We start from the raw sequence: 19,717 nt of genomic DNA, 5'->3' as shown, positions 1-19,717 counted from the left end.
CTTATTTTTTCTAGATCTGACTGTGTCATACAAAAGAGATATGTAAGAGAGGGTAAATAATACTAATTATCTTGATTAATATAATATTCAACACCAGAATTAAGTTAATTACAACAACGAGATCACAATTATAATTTCAACATAATCAACATTTACAGATTATAAGAGATTTCAGAATAAACCTACAATTTAAAAAAATGATATAAAATCTGAGCGATAAATATAATTGTGGTCGTCACCAATTCATGGTGATCTGAGGTCTCTCTTTTGAAGTCAAAATTTATATAATATATAAAACAAAAGAGAAAAACTTGAAACGAAAATGAATGAGTATATACGAAAAACAAGAGGAAAAGAAAGTGACGAGAGGGATTACTTGTGTTATTGATTGAGAAGTGCGGCAAGATATGTTGCTCGAATATCTTTGTGTTTGTGACAACAAATCCTTCTTATCCTTTTTATAGGCAAAAAATGTGAACATTTTTCTACACGGGATTTATTGTGTAACTACTTTTCAAAACTAATTAATATCCGGTCAATTGTTTTTAATGATATCAATTTTTTGTTTGACTATTTTAATTATATCAGTATTATTTTTTTATAACTAAAAGAAAAAGAACTGTTAGTAAAAAAAATATTTTTGGATCCGTCAATTTTTATTTTTTGTGTTTTCCAAATTTTAATTTTTAGGAAAAAGAAATTTTAGGTGCGTATGGAAAACATTTGTTGGTACATACTTTTGGTTAGGGCTGAGCAAAAAAACCGGGTTTTTGAAAAAATCAAACCGTGATGGCCGTACCCGACCGGTGAATATGCATACTACTCACTTATATATATATATATATATATATATAGGTGGTTATAATAATAATATAATATTAATGAGAAAGAAACCATAGTATATATAACAACATAAAGTCATAAACTTTCTTCTTCAGCGCCGTTTCTCACGACTGAAAGTCTCAAACCCTACAAAATGAATTTGCGTTCTCCTTCTTCTCTCATCTCAAAGCAATCCAACACCAACTCAAACACAAACTTAATTCGATCATCACCATCATCTCTTCTTTTAGTTCGATTCTGTAAAATAATGAACTATTGTCATTGTTTTTCTTTCTATTCTTCTGTTTGCAACATCCCTTCATAAGTTCAAAAGAAGAACAAACTTATTTATTTTTCTTTTTAACACTGAATGTTGAAGGAGGGAGGAAGAAGAAGAAAGAGTTTATAGTTTTATTTTATTTTTTATTTTGTTAAACCAGAGGGCTTCATGTGTATATCTTTTTTATTTTATTTTCTAATTCCTTTTTTTTGTAAAAAAAAAAAAAAACTTTTTACTTGCTTTTAGATTTTATGGTTAATATTTTTATTTTCTGTTTTTTTCAAATTTATGGCTCAAGACACAGTTAGACAAATGGATATAGGAATTTTTTAGAACAGCACAAGCCAATAAAAAAATATTAGATTTTTTTATAGGATTGGGCTCAGCCCAGTTAAAAATTTAGAACAATTTTTTTTTAAAAAAAAAAAGCTGGGTCATTTTTTGTGTGGTCCATAACCGAAAGAACCCACCTGTGTTACTCGCAAACCGTATAAACCGAAACCGGTAAAACCGAGCATGCCATTGGACGAAATTGGGCCTAATAATTGTATGTTGGTTTCATGTCACCCGACTTTTTGGGCCCGAAACCGACCGAACCAGACCAATGGTCATCCCTAACTTTTGGTTTGCCAAAAAAAAGTAAATAGTAAATAATTTTTTTCTCAAAATATATTTATATTCTCTGTCAAATAAAAACCATTATTATATTGACTCATCTATTGCATATGAAAAATATTAAATATTTGAATATAAAATATAGCGAAATAAAATGAAATATAAAATATGAAGAAATTAAATAGTATATAATATTATTTTAATATGAAAAACATATCTTTTATTACTTTTCAATAAAACGGTAGATATTGTGGTAAAAAAATAATAGATATTACTTTTGAATTTTTTTTTAACAAGTAAAAATGAGATATATTAACCAAATAATCTCCTCAGCACAAGGTGTGCCAAAAAAACTACAAAAATGTCAAAATAAAAGTAAACAACAAGAATAATTAATCGATGTTCAAGCATGTAAACGGGCTCGGCCACCAACCATGGTAGTTTCAAACTAGATAAATGTTCATTGTCGTCAACCACTGTTAGGAATTGGGTTTGACCTTGTCCAACAGTTGAGGTAGGCACATCTCTGAATTTCTAAATGGTCTCTGATTTCTTTCGTTCCCCACAACCCAAACACATAAGAACCAAATGAGTTGCAGGAAGGAATGCTGCGCTCGAAGACCGCCTGATGAGAAGTAAACTGAAGAAAATGATTTGATAAAATTTGAGAGTCCACCGACGAAAAATCAATCCACGACCGGACTAACGACCAAAGCGAGCCAAAAGTGCTACAAGAGAGAAATAAAGGTTGAGCCGATTCTACACCAGCATAACCGAATATATAAAAGTGAGATTATGGAGTGATGATGCCTCGAGTTACCAAATTTGTTTTTGTTGGCAACTTGTCTCGCAAGAGTCTCCAAGAAAAGATAGACACATTCAAGGGAACTTGTTTGTGCCAAATAAGTTCTTCAGTTACTTCTATTTTTTTTTCTTACCATGATATTGATACGAAGTTTCCGCCACCGTTAGCGATGACTAATCTCCGTCAGGAAACCTGTGGGGCACACAAGGTGGATTCTCCCCTCCCAAATCCCAACCGAATTTTCTCCATACCCATGAGTCAAGAATCGAAACCCTGACCACAAGTTTAAGGAGACCAAGACACCTACCACTTTGACCAATTCATTGTTGGTTCTTCAACCGCTTCTAAAGTAACATGTTCCTGGGAAACCAATAGCTGATAAGCACCACGAACGGAGTTGAAAATTATTAATAATGATTATAAATTATTTGTTTTTTGTTACATTATCAATTCTTCATTTAATGAATATGAATAATTAATCATTCAATTATTTATTTTTTGATGCAGCATTCAATATTTTAGAGAAAATATAAAAATCAATAAATAATTGGTCAAAATAATAAAATGAAAATATTTAGAAGGATTAAAACTAAAAAATAAAAATTTACAAGGATTAAAATTAAAACTCTTCATATTTGCGGGACTATTTTCATCTATAAGTCAAAAGAGTAAGCAAATGTGCACTAACCACTTATTAGTTGTTTTTTTTTACTAACCTCTTATTAGTTGGTTTTGATCATCACTTGTTAAGGGATTTCGACCACAAATGTGAAAAAAATAGTGGATTTGATGAGTTATTTCGAGTTTTGGAGATTTGGAGTTATTTTTTTGGAGAAGTTTAATTATTTTTTTTACAAATCGTTAAAATGAGGGGCGAGGTGGTGGGGTTCGTGTTATATAGGGCAAAGATTCGTCTATTAAAATGCGAATTGGGTCGAGTAGTTCAAATGTTAAAATGCGAACTTGTATGAGATGTTTGCAAGTTATGTAGCGAACAATTATTATGTCAAACATTGAAAATCCAATTCGCATGAGATGTTTGCAAGTTATGTAGCAAACATTGAAAATGAATAAATTGTCGTTCGCATGATAAGGTACGAGCTGAGTTCGCAACTTAAGTTGTGAGTGGAGTATTTTAGTAATTTTGTAAGGCACGTGAAAATTTATGGGGGCGGGAAAAGAAATTATAGCAACATATAGCCTGTTTAGATGAAGTGATAATCCACTGAAATTAAAGTCACATAATTGTGAGATCCCGGATTCGAACCCGGGTCACGACGTCCAGCCTAACAATTTCGACATTTTTTTGCCGGATGAGCTACGTCTTATGGGACATTTATTTGTTAAGTTACTTTGCTAAAAAAAAAATAAGCTATACAAATGAATGAGTTTTCTTTTTCCTATTATGTTATTTTTTTGGAAAATGTTATTTAAACACATTTATTTGACAAAAATATAACAAATATACCTTTTTGTTTTTTTAATATTTTCTGCATACCTCGATTTGCGTGCTTGTGAGTGGAAAGAAAGTTGATGTCAATTTTGTTTCTCAATTTTGATGTTTAAATAACAAACCTCTATTATTTTTTTTACCATTTTTTTTATAAGCATTGTTATTTTTTTACCATGATATTAATACGAAGTTTCCACTATTATTAACAATGATTAATCTCCATTAAAAAATAGGTGAGGCACGCAAGATAAATTCTTTCCCCATAAATTCTTGGTGTGCATGCTATCCGTAAGACTGAGACCTTTTGGCTTTCGTGTGATGGTAGTAAACTTTATGTGGGGTTGTTCCCTTCAGACATTTGGAGGCCGGTGTTGGGGGTGAAATTGCTTGGAGGGGCTGTTAGTCGCGATAAAGGTTTTATTAAGGGGTAGCTATGAAGAGAGCTGTCAGAGATGTTGAGTTAATGCGTCTTCTTCCTCAGTTAAAGGACCCACAAAGTGAGCTTCTTTTACTCCGATCATGCATGGGCATAGCCAAACTTTTTTTCGGTTTAAGAACGTGTCAACCGATTCACATGGAGCAAGCAACTATATTGTTTGATAAAGAGTTGCGGGGTGTAGTTGAAGATATTGTGGTTGGTGGAGGTCCTTACTTTGGGGACCTTCAATGGAGGGTTGCTTCTTTACATATTAGGGTCGGAGGATTGGGTTTGTATTCAACAATTGAGGTTGCATTGTATGCTTTTGTGGCTTCCAGGGCCCTGACTTGGGTTTTGCAAGACTATATTTTAAGAGATGGTGGAATATATGGTATGGACTCCGATTTTAACATTGCCTTAGATGGTCTTCGTGATATGCTTCCGACTTTTGACATTAGCAGTTTTGCTAGCAAGGACACCGTCCCCCAAAAAGCCCAACATGTTTTGGCGAGTCGCCTTTTTAGTAAAATTGTTCAGGATATGGAAGTCAATTTTGACATGACCATTAGGCAGAAAGCAGTTTTTGGGTGTTTGCAAGCATCTCATGCTCAAAATTTTCTTTTAGCTATCCCCATCGATGGGTTAGGACAACATATGTCACCGCCGGTAGAGTACCGCATTATTCTCAGATACCGCCTCATGATTCCTATATTTCCTATTGATGAGTTTTTCCCTGTTTGCCGTAAATCGTGTCTGGATCAAATTGGAGAGCATGCAGTTCATTGTAAGGAGCTTCCAGGCTTCAAATATAGGCATGACTTTGTTATGGATGTTCTTTGTGACATTTTTAAGCGCGCGGGTGTATCTGTGAAGAAAGAGGTACCTGTGAACTTTTTGACTGATCCACAAGAAGGGAGATCGACACTTAGACCTGCAGATGTTCTCGTTTACGGTGGGATAGGAAGGAAGCATGCTTGTGTGGACTTGACTAGAGTTTCCCCACTTGTAGGATTGAGAACAGGGGATTTTATTGTGGGTCAAGAGGCTCTCAAAGCTGCTTCAAGCAAAGTGTTCAAACATGAAAAAGCATGTTCTGACAATCAACATGTTTTTATACCTTTCGCGTTTGACACTTTTGGCTTCTTAGCACCAGATGTTGTTGATCTTTTGAAAAGAGTTCAAAGGGTCATGCATAACAATGTTGTCTCTCCTAGGTCTATGGATGTGGTTTTCAAACGGATTGGCTTTGCCATTCAGAAAGGACTAGCGGCGCAGTTTGTTGTCCGTTTAACTTTCATTAATGTGTAATTATTTTGGATATATATATATATATATATATATATATATATATATATATATATATATATATATATATATAAACAAATATGTTGGGTTAAATGCAAAAAAATAATTAAAATGTAATAAAAAAAACTAGGGGTGATCGTATCCGAACCAATCCAAAAATAAAACCGCAAACCGAATCAAATCAAACCGAAAACCGCATTTGGTTTGGATTATTTGGATGACTTTCTTACTGAACCGCAAACCGTAAAAACCGCAAAATTGTGGATCCCGCAAAAACCGCATTAAGTTAATATTATATATTTATATTCCAATATACATAGCCCAATTATCAAGTTAGTCGACCAAATCAATGGAACTTCAAGTTGTTTTTATTTTTCGTACGGTAATGTTATTTTGGTGTTGTAATGTTATTTTAGATAAACAACTTTTATCGGTGTTGTAATGTTATTTTAGATAAATAACTTTTATCGGTATTGTGATGTTATTTTGGAAATTCAAGTTTTTTTTTTTATATTAAAATTGTAAGATACTATAATGTTATTTTAGAGAAACAATTTTTATTGGTACTACAATGTTATTTTGAAACTTCTAGTTTTTTTTTTTAGTTTAAAATTGTTCGGTACGGAAACGATATGTTGTAAACTGCACCAACCGAACCAATATAAACCGTATTGATTTGGTTTGGTTTGATTTGGATGACTTTTTAAAAATCAACCGAATCAAACCGAACCGCATGCATTTTATCACCCCTAAAAAACAAATTAAATTAAAAGCGTCACAAGAAAAAATAAACTACTACGTACGTAGGAGTACACTGTCCGTTACAATATCCAAAGAAAATACAAATGAAACATGCAACATGTCACAAAATCGCAGAAATTTTCAACTCATCAAATTGGTCTCGTTCAATAAGCAACAACATTACTCAGGAAACATCATTCAGAACTGCTCTTGTTTTGTACAAACAATCTCGGCACCAAGGAACACACGACCCTGCCGTGATCCCTAAGTTACTCAAAGCATGTGATTCTCTTCCCTTCCTTCATTACGTTAAAGGTCTACATGCAGAGTCCATCAAAGCAGGTTCAAACATCGACGTATTCATTGGAACTGCAATTGTTGCAGCTTATGCAAAATGCTGCGTTGTTTTGGATGCACGCAAGCTGTTTGATGTTATGCCTGAAAGAAATGTTGTGACTTGGAATGCAATGATTGGTGGGTATTTGAGAAATGGTGACACTGATTCTGCTTTGATTGCTTTTGAGGAAATTCCAGGGAAAACTAGGGTGAGTTGGAGTCAGATGATTGGTGGGCTTGCTAGAAATGGTGACACTGTAACTGCTAGGAGGTTGTTTGATAAGGTTCCATGTGAGTTGAAGGATGTGGTGATATGGACTGTGATGGTTGATGGGTATGCTAAGAAAGGGGAAATGGAAGCTGCAAGAGAGGTTTTTGAGTTAATGCCGGAAAGGAATTGTTTTGTTTGGTCATCTATGGTTTGTGGGTATTGCAAGAAGGGTAGTGTCTTGGAGGCTGAGGCTATTTTTCGACGGATTCCGGTTCGGAATTTGGAGATTTGGAATTCAATCATTGCTGGTTATGTGCAAAATGGATTTGGTGAGAAAGCATTGCAGGCTTTTGAGGAAATGAGAGTTGAAGGGTTTGAGCCAGACGAGTTCACTGTTGTTAGTGTTTTATCTGCTTGTGCTCAGCTTGGAGACCTGCATATTGCCAAACAAATCCACAATATGATAGAATATAAAGGATTGGTTGTGAACCAGTTTGTTTTAAGTGGATTGGTTGACATGTATTCGAAATGTGGGGACTTGGTTAATGCAAGGTTGGTATTTGAAAATTGCAATGGGAGGAATGTTTTCTGCTGGAATGCTATGATTTCGGGTTTTGCTATCAATGGAAAATGCAAGGAGGTCCTTGAGTATTTGAGAAGGATGGAGAAGTCAAACATAAGACCTGATGCTGTCACATTTATTTCTGTACTCTCAGCTTGTGCTCATGGAGGTTTGGTGAGTGAAGCTTTGGAAGTAATATCTAAAATGGAGGCATATGGAATTGAAATAGGCATCAGGCACTATGGATGCATGGTTGACCTCTTGGGGAGAGCAGGGAGGTTAAAGGAGGCATATGAGTTAATAAAAAGAATGCCAGTGAAACCTAATGAAACAGTTTTGGGGTCAATGATTGGTGCTTGCTGGATTCATTCAGATATGAAAATGGCAGAACAAGTTATTAAGATGATTGGTGCATACTCTGCTACATGTGATAATTCCCACAATGTGCTTCTGTCAAATATCTACGCAGCTTCAGAAAAATGGGAGAATGCTGAAATGGTAAGGAGGAACATGGTTAATGAAGGGTCTGAAAAGATAACAGGGTGTAGTTCAATCATCCTAGGTAACTCTGATGTTGATTTAAGTATAAGTAAAGAAGTTTCACGTCAAATGAACAGGCAAAGTTCAATCTAAGGAGTAGAAATAACAAAATGAACACTGCTGTGTATCTCCGAGCCACAAGCCAAATGCCATGATCAATTGGTTGTTGCTGCCTTATTCACATAGTTCTTAATAACTGTAGCTATTTGATCTGTGATTCAGATGAGGGCAAGGAGTTGTGCTTGAAAGTTGAAACCACATATTAAGTGTTGAAAGCCGGTGAAGGTTGACACAACAGACAGGATCTCATAACAACAAAAAAGAGGGGGATATAAGGAACAATTACACTTAGCCAATGCGGTTATATAGAATTGCAACCAAAATTAACATAGTGAATCGGGGGGACTATTGATCGTGACAATCCAGATTGCATTAGCGGTTGCAGTAACGAGGAATCTATGGTTCACTTATTTTGTTAATGCACCTTTTTTTTCAAAAGTGTGGTGAGTAATTGAAATGGTTATGTTGAAATTTCCAAAGGAGAGAGGAAGTCATTTTAGTTTTTTTTCATGCTTGGTGCTGTATGGGAGAGCCTTACAATCAAAAAATAGGATTGTGTAATTTGCTTGTATTTGGTCCATTTGGTGAGAAAGAAATTAAGGCATGTTTCGGGCAAAATCTATTTTAGTTGAGAATGTTACAGAGTACTCGAAGGTGACGGCTTGAAATTGGTTGAAATCTAAAGCACCGAGTTTAACTTTTCATTGTCGCATTGGATGATGTTAAACCCGTTACATTAGCCTGTTTGGGCCTTGTTTCGAAAGTTTTGGTCTAGCTAGTGTGTATCGGATAAAGGCGGAGAGGCTGATGAAGGGTTATATGCAGATGCAGCCTGCAGTGGCGTGGTCTGGAAGAGCCGTTTTATTGGCGCAGGCGGTTCTGTTATGGTGCATTCTGTTTGGTCTGCAAAAACTTCCGATGGCTTCAAATTGTGTTGCTGCATGTAGTTACCTATCAAGCTGTGGAATCATTTCTGCTAGTTTTGCAAGCTGAGTTAATGGGTCGGATCTAGGTGTTTTTGTATGACCGCGCAACATATAGGTTGGGTGGTCGGCCTTCTTGTACAGTTCGGGTTTTGTGGATGGAAGCCGAGTTGTTGCAGCTTTACTAGTAGTGATTTACACTAATATAGCTTGGGAGGCTTCAAGGAGTTAAAGCTTAAATCTTAGTAGTTATGGTGTAGGAGGTGGCTGTCAGATAAATCAAAGAATCTTCTAGTTTTGGTATCAAAGTGTTGCCCAGTCTGCATAATTATGCAGTTGGGAATGCTATTTTTTAAAATCCCTGTGGTGATAGGAGATAACAAGTTTTGGTTTTTCTGTTTTGGTTGATTTGTTAGACTAAAGTGATTATCTTGCTTGGGCAGTGTAATTGTTCTTTATTTATCTAATCTTGGCACATCTTGTGCTTAGATTAGAGATTTTATTATATATTGTTTTTTCAACAACAAAAAAAAATCCAACAAAGAAGCCTTGAGTTCAATTTTACTGGTGATTCTTCATTAATAGGTCACTTATTTACCGGCAAGTCTTTACTGAGACCCGCGGCAATGCCCATCGAATTAATAGAAAAATATCCCTGTTCCATTAAATTGATGAAAAAATTATATTACCAGGCTTCTTAATTATCACTACAAGTTTTTGTGATCAAGCCTGAAAGAATAACATTTTGCGAGTACTTAGCAGGTAGAAAAGCAACAATCAAGAATGTTCAACTTCATAACAGACTATTTACTTTAGCATAACAAAGTAACAAAACTGTTCTGGTATAGTGAAGGTACGAAGACTTTACATATTTGATCTCTTGATTCACAGAAATCCCAATCAAGCAAAGTAGTTGGAAACTTCTGTATTACAGTATACTATTCTACGGATCATAAAATTGCATACACGTAATCTCTCAATTCAATGAAAATTCCAATTATACAACTCGGAAAGAGTCGGATATCTTCTTCAAATCATTGTAGTGTCTCTTCCACTGAAGGCCTGCAATTAAGATAACATTAGATTATTTTCTATTAACTTTGTAAATTTTTTAAATGCTTTCTTTATGATTGTTCAGACTTGATGTTGCAAAACTACTTAGAAGATAATAAGGAAACATACCATTACCGGTCACACCAAACAAGTATAAGCGGTTGCCAGCAGCAGTGGCCGTAATGAAAATATGAGGAGGCTCTAGCTCAAACTTATAGTAAGTTCTTCCTTCATGTTCTGCTACACTTGAACTAAGAACCTTCCCTTCTACATTTTCTCCAATCATTTCTGGACCAAAAGCGCTGATCACTTTGTCTGGAGGTCCAATTTTTTCTATTGTAGCATTATCACCAAGTTCTGTATAGTAAAAGTTTGTGTTCATTCTATTTCAATTTTATTCTCCTTGTGTCCAGAAAGCTAAAAAACAAAAGGAAATCGGGCAAACTCACCGTCAGAGAATCTAAGAACAGGTGCAACAATGACAAACAAACGTCCTTCCTTAGAGCTGGAAAATCTCAAATCTAACTCGGTGCCACCAAGATCTGCTATTGATACAGGTACCTGTTAAACATATATAATGTCCTCTAGACGATCAAATGTGAGAAAATATCTTCTGAATAAAAGAGAATGAAATTTTTCTCGGCTAAAAAGAGAGCAAGAACAGTTATTTTATTTTTATGAGCTCTTCCAAAACAATGACCACTCTAAATACTTTGGGACAAGTTGAGACAGAACTCAGAAATATTATAGGATTATTTTCTAACTTCAAACATAAGAGTTCATAAATCATCACCTCTTCCCATTCTTGAGGCACTGAAAAGGTGTATGGAATAATAGGACTCCATCCAATACCATGTCCTCCTGACTTCTCATCTGGCCTGCGATATGTCCTCCAACCTGTCTGATTAAAACTTGACTACATTATTTCATTTTCACTTAAAATCCATTAAAAAAATGAGATTGCTAGAATTCAAACTTAAAACATGTAAAACCACAAAGTTCAGAATTAAACATGTAAAACCATAGAAGGCTTGGACATTCTAGTAGTAGAGTCCTAGCAGAAGTCTTGAAAGATTGTCAACTAAAAGGGTCACTTAGTGACCCCTTTTCATTTTGTGGTACTAGTGTAAGTGGGGCTGTGGGGATTTATCATGTCACTGAATGAAATTAGCCTTACTTAATTATATGCATCTTTCTCTTGTGTTGTATTAGAATTTGAGAGGCCTATACTCAACCACAAAAGCTAGATTGAGAGTTTATAAAGGCAATCTATGTCATATCTCTACTCAATGTGGGACTTCTAACACCCCCCCTCACGTCCCGGTCTGAACAAGCTGGAAGGTGGAATCAACAACAACGGATTGCCCAAATATGGGAGGTCTCCACAACAAACAACAAATAGATCTAGGATAGGCTCTGATACCATATTAGAATTTGAGAGGCCTATACTCAACCACAAAAGCTAGCATGACAGTTGAGGCTTGCACTACCCTTATAAAGGCTATCTATATCATATCTCTAGTCAATGTGAGACTTCTAACATGTTGTGATTAATAAATGCCAACAAATATTTATGCATAATACTAATTAGTTTATTTCTGTATTTCCCCATGCATATCTAGTTTATGATGTTTTTTGGCCAAAGCAAACCACTGCAGTATGATGGAGGAGGTGAATATAGAATATTCCAAAGGCTAGCTTATGAATCAGGATTCAGGAATTGAGTTAAGAGCCTCTTGTCCATATATATAGTATTTTTGCTCAAAATGGCAGAGCTGCAAGAAAACATGGACATGATGTGGTGGAGTTAGGACTGACTTTTCTAGATCAAGCCCAGATGCCTGATGCATGCTAACCTTTGCCTAAAGCCTTACAACAAGCATAAATTGAAAAACCACATAACAAAGTGTGTTTTTCTCGGATACAACAAGCATAAATTGGTATTACGGTGCATATGATAAATCACGGTGATTCTGACCGTGATACCAAACATAGGCACAGTATTTCACCCAAAGGATACAAATGGAACAAATAGTCCAAGAAGTGGCAGAATGTAATCAATATGAAAAATATAATATTGATGATGCAAAGTTAACGAACCTTGTTCATCTGGCTCAGACAGACCAGGAATTCTCCCAGCTAAAAGACCTTGTTTCACTACAGCCAAACCCACTCCTGGAAAACCCAACAAGGAAACTCCAGAAACCAATACTGTTCTTCTGTTCACCAACAAAGAGGAACATTTATCACTCTCTTCATTGATTGAAAAACTGTCTTTTGAGACTGAAACATGTACAGTTTTTGGAATTTCATTTTTAATTGAAGAGGGTTGAAAGTACATGTGTTGTGGGTTTCTTCTAGAGGAAAGTAGAGTGGTTGTGGACAAAGCTGTTGTTGCCATGTCCACGATGATTAGGAAAATATAATTAGAGAACAAGAGTGCAGATAATAATAGTAGTAAAAACTAGTGGAAAAGATTAATGTGGAAGTTGAGGTTCTATAATCTATCTAAGGCTAAGGTTTGCCGAGTATAAGATTTTTGTGGACTTGGTGTTGCCACTATGTTTGTGATTCTCCAATATTTGTCTTTCAAATTTTATTTCTTTTTCTACTAAGAAAGTTGCAATTTCAGGGTTCAACAACACGTGTCAATATAAGTGATGATAGGTTACAATTGAGTCAGTAAGGAAATTAAGATTTCATGCATAGTATCAAAATTCAATATATTAGTCTGTATATATTAATTCATTTCATCTGAAAGTTTTTATTTTTAAATATATTTGATATTTTTAAATTTTTGTAAAGAACGTGATAAATAATCATATAATACTTTAATCTCACTTCCTTCAAAAATCTTCAACAATGGTTGTATGCATGGTACTTCTTCCATTCATGGATCTCTCTTATTCGTGAATTTTTCCAGTGCTTTGAGGTATAGTTTTTGATTGGTGGTTAAGTGTTTTGTCTTATGGATTTTTTTTTATGTTTGCTTCTAAGTACTACCTTATGATGGTTAAACATTGCAATTTATATTAAGTGGTTAAGTCTTGAATTATGGTTTCATCTTAGTGGTCAAGCCTTGAATTATTGTCGCCTCTACCAAGTGGTTAAGCCATGAGTCGTAGCTTTTCTTGGATGGTTAATTAAGTGCTTGATTGTTCGTTGTTTCTTTGACGTGGTTAAACATTCAGATGTAACTTCTACTTGATGGTTAATATTTTGCCTTATGACTTTGGTTTCAGACGATGTATTTCTTACATTTCTCATTGTATTTTTATTTTGATTTGATGTACATCTAAATTGTTCATCCCAAGTTAATGTTTTAGATTAATGTATATTTTGACAATGTCACATTATCGATTGAATTCATCTTTTTTATCACTTGACATCTGAAAGTGCATAAGATGACGAATGCATATTCTTGTTAGTAGTAGTGATGGTCAATCATCAATGTAGTTCACTTCACACATAGATTCTCATATTTAAAGATGATAGTGACCAATGTTTCAAATAGAAAAACCAAAGCAAGTTGTCAGCTGAGAATCTCAAACATATTGAAAAGATGCTTGAATTGACAAATATGTTGAGGATCTTGAGCAATTATTTGAGAAAATACAAATGCCAATAAATTATAATAAAGTTGATCATAAGTCAAGGAAAAAAAAACTATTGAAAGACTTTGGTCACATTTGGTATCAAATATACCGATTACTCGATTGATTGAGATTTTATAGAACTTTCGTAAAACCGAGTTTTGTAAAATGTGAGGGGTGTGAATAGGTGCAACGAGCACAATCAAATTTATCTTTCTTTGGTTATCAATACATACTACAATTGGGATAATGGATTATAAAGCCCAAATAATATGGTAGAGTATACTTTTTTTTTGACAAAAAAAAAACATGGTAGAGTATACTTATTTATGTAAAAAATGTTGATGTAACAAATATCATCAAGAGTACATAGTATTTTGTGTGTGAACTGCCTCATTAAAAACCTTACCAGGAAAACCCAGTGGGATAAAACCATGGTGAAGGGAAAAAGAGTGCATAACATATTTATATCTCCCCCTGATAAATACAAATATATCTAAGAAGAAAAATGTCAAATAATCTTCAATATTAGTTGCTCCAAAGCTTTGACGATTGGTGATGACGTGTTGACAATCTTATATCTTCGTTATTATATTCTTCAAATTAGCAGTGTTTGTGATATGATCTTCATGTTGAATTGTAGCAAAAACCCTTTATTAGAAAAATCACAACCCCTTGTATCTGGTGAATAGCGTACTTCAAAACAAATCACATTCTTGATCTATTTCATATAGTGCTAAACTTTCCGCATCATTTTATTTCATGAGATTGTTATTATAGTTCTTCATCATTTACTCGAACTCTAAAATGACATTTGTTTACATCGGTGATCTTACAAAACGTAACTGATTTTATCTTTCATATAGAATCATTTTAGAACCTTCTGTATATAAACTTCATGATTCACAAAATATTCTTCAAATACTTATTTTGTAAGAAATGACAATATCTCAAGCTCTTCAGGAGTCTCTTGATCATATTTTTATCATCGACATAAATCTTAAATATATCAAATTCATTGCCAAATATTTTCTTAAAATGAACAAATTGTCATTTTCATATTTCTCACTTGGAAATATTCAACAGGAATATTATACAACATGCATATAGATGTTGCTCGAGTATATAAGGAGACTTATTCATGTTTATTAAGTCATCTCTCCAATATATATGTGTCTTACGAAAATTAAATCCTTCTGGGATTTTCATATAATCATCATTATCCAGTGAGCCAGTCAAATACGTTAAAACACATGTTTCACATAAATTGAGTATTTCATATGCTACTCAACTTAATTAATTACAAAGAAGTTTTGAAATTCACTTTAGGTGAATATGCTTATTGAAAATAAAAGATAGACATTTATCAATATACTTGAATAACAATTCAAACTCTAAATATTTGATTTTCATTATTTTTCTCTTGAAAATTTATTCATATCGAATTATTTCCATCTGTAGATGGAATGGACTATTGGTCCAAAAACGTTCCACTTTGCAAAGCTAGTTTAATTTTGTATCAATTACGTCTATCTATTTAGTCAATCATTTCATTGTCTATAATCCTTAATAGACTTTGATTTATGATCCTCATTATTTCTTATCATATATAGCGCTATATTATATAAATAAACACCGTCAATGTTGATTTTCTTTCGGTTTCATCGGATTCCATTCATGACATAATTTGTCGAGATCTCTTTATTTTCATAAATTTCAGGTACCTGATAAGTTCTTATGGAACTAGAAAATTAATTATGTCAAATAATCTTTTTATATCCTCACTTGGGTCATCTTTCTTTTTAGCTCCTTTTCTTATTTGAGGATTTTTATCTTTGGAACCGACCGACCTACCACGCTACAGGGTGGTTAAAATTCATTTGCAATATAAGATTGTCCAACAGGGACATCCATTTTGATTGGAGCATTAGCAGCTGATAGTTGATTTCATAAACTTTGCAAATGATATATCTTTTGAACATCTGGTTCAATCTATTTTATATGAGGATCAAGATGAGATAATAATAACTATTTATTTCAAGTGATTTATTTGAACTTCTGGTTCATATTTTTCAGCTGCTTATTCCCTCCCCCTAATATTGGGAAAACTAATTCATCATCACTTGAATATTTTCCTTCTAGGCTATAAACAAGTCCCTAATTATTGGCTCAATATAATTTATAAGGGACGAAGAGTCATATCAAATATATTTTCCCAATATTCTTTAATAATTCATCGTATTGCATTATATTGGAGCAATTGGAACATACCAACACATCCAAAAATGCTTATATAAAAAATATTAGATTATAAAACTAAACTTAATTGCAAGTTAAGGGGAAGACTTTTGTATAATAACATATTGGCTTCAGCGAATCAATATCTCAACATATATATTTAAATGTTCCCAAAATATAAAATATAACTTAGAAGTATTGATCTCATAAGTATCGACCATGTAATTAACTTTAGACGTCTAAAGAATGGATCTTCAAGTCCATTATTATTTTTGTTTGTATGAACATATTCTACAAGATGTTTGGTATAAATTTCAATTAACATATGATACTTATCAAATACTTTCTAGAAATTTTTTTTTTATATATATATAAAATGAGCTCTCAAAAATAATCTCACAAACTTTTGGTTGTGAGTTGATAACTAACATACATGTGACCATTTAGTTGATGCATCAATTAAAATTATAGAAATTTAATTGGTCCACATGATCGGTGTATTGATTTATAAATATCACCTTATATATAAAATAAGAGACGCTCGTTTACTAAATTTATCAATTTTCTTCGGGAACTAGTAATACACAAAAAGTGTTAGATTGAATGAACTTCTGGTCATTCAATACATATCCATAGAAATTTTTTCGCATCATAATAGACCAGAAATGACCCAATTGATCTTGCCAATGACAAAAATAATATGATTTATTTGTAAACTTCTGGTTTACTTGAACATGTGCTTAAGTTGCACTAATATCATAAGTACACCACAAACTAGAGACAAAAGTTGATAATATGTCTCGTAATATAGAGATAAAATATCTCCGTCGTTTCTTGTTTCAATATGATATTCATTTATGTGAATATCCTTCGATAACAAATTTCTTTAAGACTTAAAATATAAAATACATTAGCAAAGTGCAACTTCGTTTCTAGATATAACAATGCATTGATTCTTCTGGAGCCTTCAATAATTTTCGTACTACCAAATATAAAATTTAATTTTTCATGAATAGTAGAATCAATGAATATTTTCAAGCTAAACAAATATGTTTCTACAAAAAAAATCTTTTCGGTGGAACACAATAAAAAAAATAGTAATAATTTATTTGTATGAGAATTAAAAGAGTAAAAATAAAGTATAACAAAATAATGCTTATGTGGATTTCAGTAGAATTAGAAATTAAAATATAGTAACAATTAAAAGATTTTAAAATTCAAATCAATCAATTGATTTAAATATGTAACCGAATAATTAAAGTCAGTTTATGTTTGCAAAGAATAATTTGTTTTTTTTTTTAGGAGCAAAAAATAATCATTATTATGAGAGGAAAAAAAAACGTATGAACCATGCATTCAATCATGAGTTTAATATATCAATAATATCCATCCAATGTATGTACAACAATGGATATACAAAATATTCTTGAACTTTTTTTTTTCTTTTCAAAGTTGCTACTTCAAGAGCATATTCAAGAGACATAAATAATTTTTCTATTGATTTCCTTTAATTTTGGTCTATCTTATACCAAGTTCAAATATATCATATAGATTGTAATCATGTTGTAAAATTTTATAAGTTCTTCAGGAACTTAACAATATATCTCTATCAACAATGGCTATGGAAAATTACAATTTTCCAATCCTTCTAGAATACTTGATATTAAATTTTTGCTTATTCAAGAACTATATCTTTAGGGATATTATATTAAAATATTAGTTCTTCAAGAATTATACCACCAATATTCATAAACATTGATTATGAAAAATTGTTCTTGAGCGATACTACAAGAAATGCTTTAATATTGAATTTTAAGTTCTTCAAGAACTATACAAATAATTTTTCATTAACAATGGTTCGGGAAATCCATATTCTTTGAGTAATCCATCGGAGATCATTATTATTAAAACATTAATTCTTCAAGAACTATATCACAAGTGATATTCATAATGATTATGAATAATTTATTCCTTGTGCATTCAATTGGATTTTCCCTTTTTCTTCCTTAGTTCTTCGGGAACTAATTTGTCCACTTTAATTTTAAAATTAACACGGTCATGACTATTACCATGACCACAATTTTTTTTTCATGGTAATCTTGTGTTACTACATTCACTTCTGGGAATGGAGTAACATCAGTGGATCGGATTTCATTCACTTCTGGGAATAATTTTTCATTCATTTATCATTGATATATACTATCATCAAATAATAAAATTAAGCAAATAATTAGATAAACATAGTAAACACAGTCAAATAAAAAATTCCAATTATCTTTATTAATATTAATATAATTAATATAATGTAACATAAAAGTTTATAATGCAAATTAAATAGTAACATAATGAAATTAATAATAATTATAATGTAACCTATCATAATAATTATAATGTAACATATATTAATTAGTAAGTTATTGAAAAAAAATTGGCATATGCATAGAATAGGTAACGTAAATTAGCATATGATTGTACTTTTTTTTTCTTTTTTTTTTTAACTAAAAATTCTAACATGATATGTATAGATTATGAGCAACATACATGAAGTATTTTAAAAAAAATGGCGCATGATATATGTATGTTTAGTTTGTTTTTATTATTATTACAGTAAATAAATAAATCCAATGAAAATTATAAGCCATCCTTCAGGGATGCATGTATAGGAAGTTCTTCAAGAACTATATAATATAATGTAAGAATAATCTTTCTTTTTTTTGTGTACAATCCTTTAGGATGCATATATATTGAATCATTCATAAGTTCTTGAAAACCTCTATAATAGATCTTATCAATTATTTTGTACATCCTTCAGGGATGTGTCACAATTGAATTCATCAAGATTTCATGAAGGACAAAATTTGAATTTTTAAGTTCTTTGAGAACTATATAATAGATCTAATTGTACGATCCTTCATAGATGTATCCGTATTGAATTCTTCAAGATTTATGGAGAATAAAAATTGGTTCTTAAATTGTTCAAGAATTGTATAACAAATCAAATCAATTATTTATCCAATCCTTCAAGGATTGATGTTTTTGAATTCTTCTAAAAGATTAACAAGATATTGATTTTACTTATATCTATGAATCTTCGGGATTCATATTTTAAAATTTCATCATATTATATCTATGAATCTTCGGGATTCATATTTTAAAAGATATTTTACGTTACTTTTATAAGCGTATGCTTATGAATCTTCAGGATTATATTTTAAAATTTCATCATACTATGAATCTTCAGGATTCATATTTTAAAATTTCATCACACTATGAATCTTCAGGATTCATATCACCACGATACTTCTGGATCGTAGGTTTGTGAATTAATATAAAAAAACGAGAAGAACAAAATGATCTGAAAAAATAGAATAAAAAAAATTCATACATAAAATAAAATTGTCAATTCCCATTGTTATTATACCTTTTTTGAAAGAGGAGAGACTATCGTGCTGATAACGTGTTATGAACTATTCCTAGAGAATAACAAGAATAGAGAAGAAGAGATGAAGGAGAGAAAGAGAAGAGAGAATAGACTCTTGTATTGTTCTATTCAAAGTGTATATCACATTGTATCATATGCTCTATTTATAGGATAATATATGGGCCAGTGAATATAGGCCAAGACTAATGGACATCTACTAATATATTCATAACAATAACCTTATAGACCGAGTATATCACATGTCATTGATTTTTCATGGCAACATTGTCATGCGACACATAGTTTTCATCTCTATCGATCATTATCCGTTACAAAAATAT

The 19,717-nt window shown here is 32.3% G+C and overlaps 2 protein-coding genes across 2 annotated transcripts; one reads left to right on the top strand and one right to left on the bottom strand.

Annotated features, from left to right (window-relative positions):
* The first annotated feature begins 6,480 nt into the window (after positions 1-6,480).
* LOC123909345 (pentatricopeptide repeat-containing protein At3g21470) lies at positions 6,481-9,442 on the top strand. The gene is made up of 3 exons (XM_045960175.1): positions 6,481-8,170; positions 8,950-9,094; positions 9,216-9,442. The coding sequence occupies exons 1-3, from the start codon at positions 6,544-6,546 to the stop codon at positions 9,301-9,303; spliced, it is 1,860 nt and encodes a 619-aa protein (XP_045816131.1). The 5' UTR covers positions 6,481-6,543; the 3' UTR covers positions 9,304-9,442.
* A 421-nt stretch (positions 9,443-9,863) lies between these two features.
* Positions 9,864-12,699, bottom strand: LOC123909344 (psbP domain-containing protein 4, chloroplastic). The gene is made up of 5 exons (XM_045960174.1): positions 12,225-12,699; positions 10,918-11,021; positions 10,574-10,685; positions 10,254-10,481; positions 9,864-10,133 (listed from the first exon to the last, which is right to left on the bottom strand). Exons 1-5 carry the CDS (start codon positions 12,523-12,525, stop codon positions 10,069-10,071), a joined length of 810 nt encoding a protein of 269 aa, XP_045816130.1. The 5' UTR covers positions 12,526-12,699; the 3' UTR covers positions 9,864-10,068.
* Positions 12,700-19,717: the final 7,018 nt, after the last annotated feature.

The sequence above is a fragment of the Trifolium pratense genome, linkage group LG2 (genome assembly GCF_020283565.1).
Source record: "Trifolium pratense cultivar HEN17-A07 linkage group LG2, ARS_RC_1.1, whole genome shotgun sequence".
Lineage (NCBI taxonomy): Eukaryota > Viridiplantae > Streptophyta > Magnoliopsida > Fabales > Fabaceae > Trifolium > Trifolium pratense.
The sequence above is the reverse complement of the archived record's forward strand: the minus strand, read 5'-3'. Positions and strand labels throughout refer to the sequence as shown.

Bases quoted from the DNA above. Each gene is read 5' to 3' on its own strand.
- LOC123909344 (XM_045960174.1), bottom strand. From the start codon at position 12,525: ATGGCAACAACAGCTTTGTCCACAACCACTCTACTTTCCTCTAGAAGA. The intron at 11,022-12,224 runs GTTCGTTAACTT...TTAATCAGACAG, and splicing joins GTCTGAGCCAGATGAACAAG to GTTGGAGGACATATCGCAGG. The intron at 10,686-10,917 runs GTGATGATTTAT...TATGTTTAACAG, and splicing joins TGCCTCAAGAATGGGAAGAG to GTACCTGTATCAATAGCAGA.
- LOC123909345 (XM_045960175.1), top strand. From the start codon at position 6,544: ATGAAACATGCAACATGTCACAAAATCGCAGAAATTTTCAACTCATCA. The intron at 8,171-8,949 runs GTTCAATCTAAG...ATAAAGGCGGAG, and splicing joins ACGTCAAATGAACAGGCAAA to AGGCTGATGAAGGGTTATAT. The intron at 9,095-9,215 runs GTTACCTATCAA...CTTCTTGTACAG, and splicing joins AAATTGTGTTGCTGCATGTA to TTCGGGTTTTGTGGATGGAA.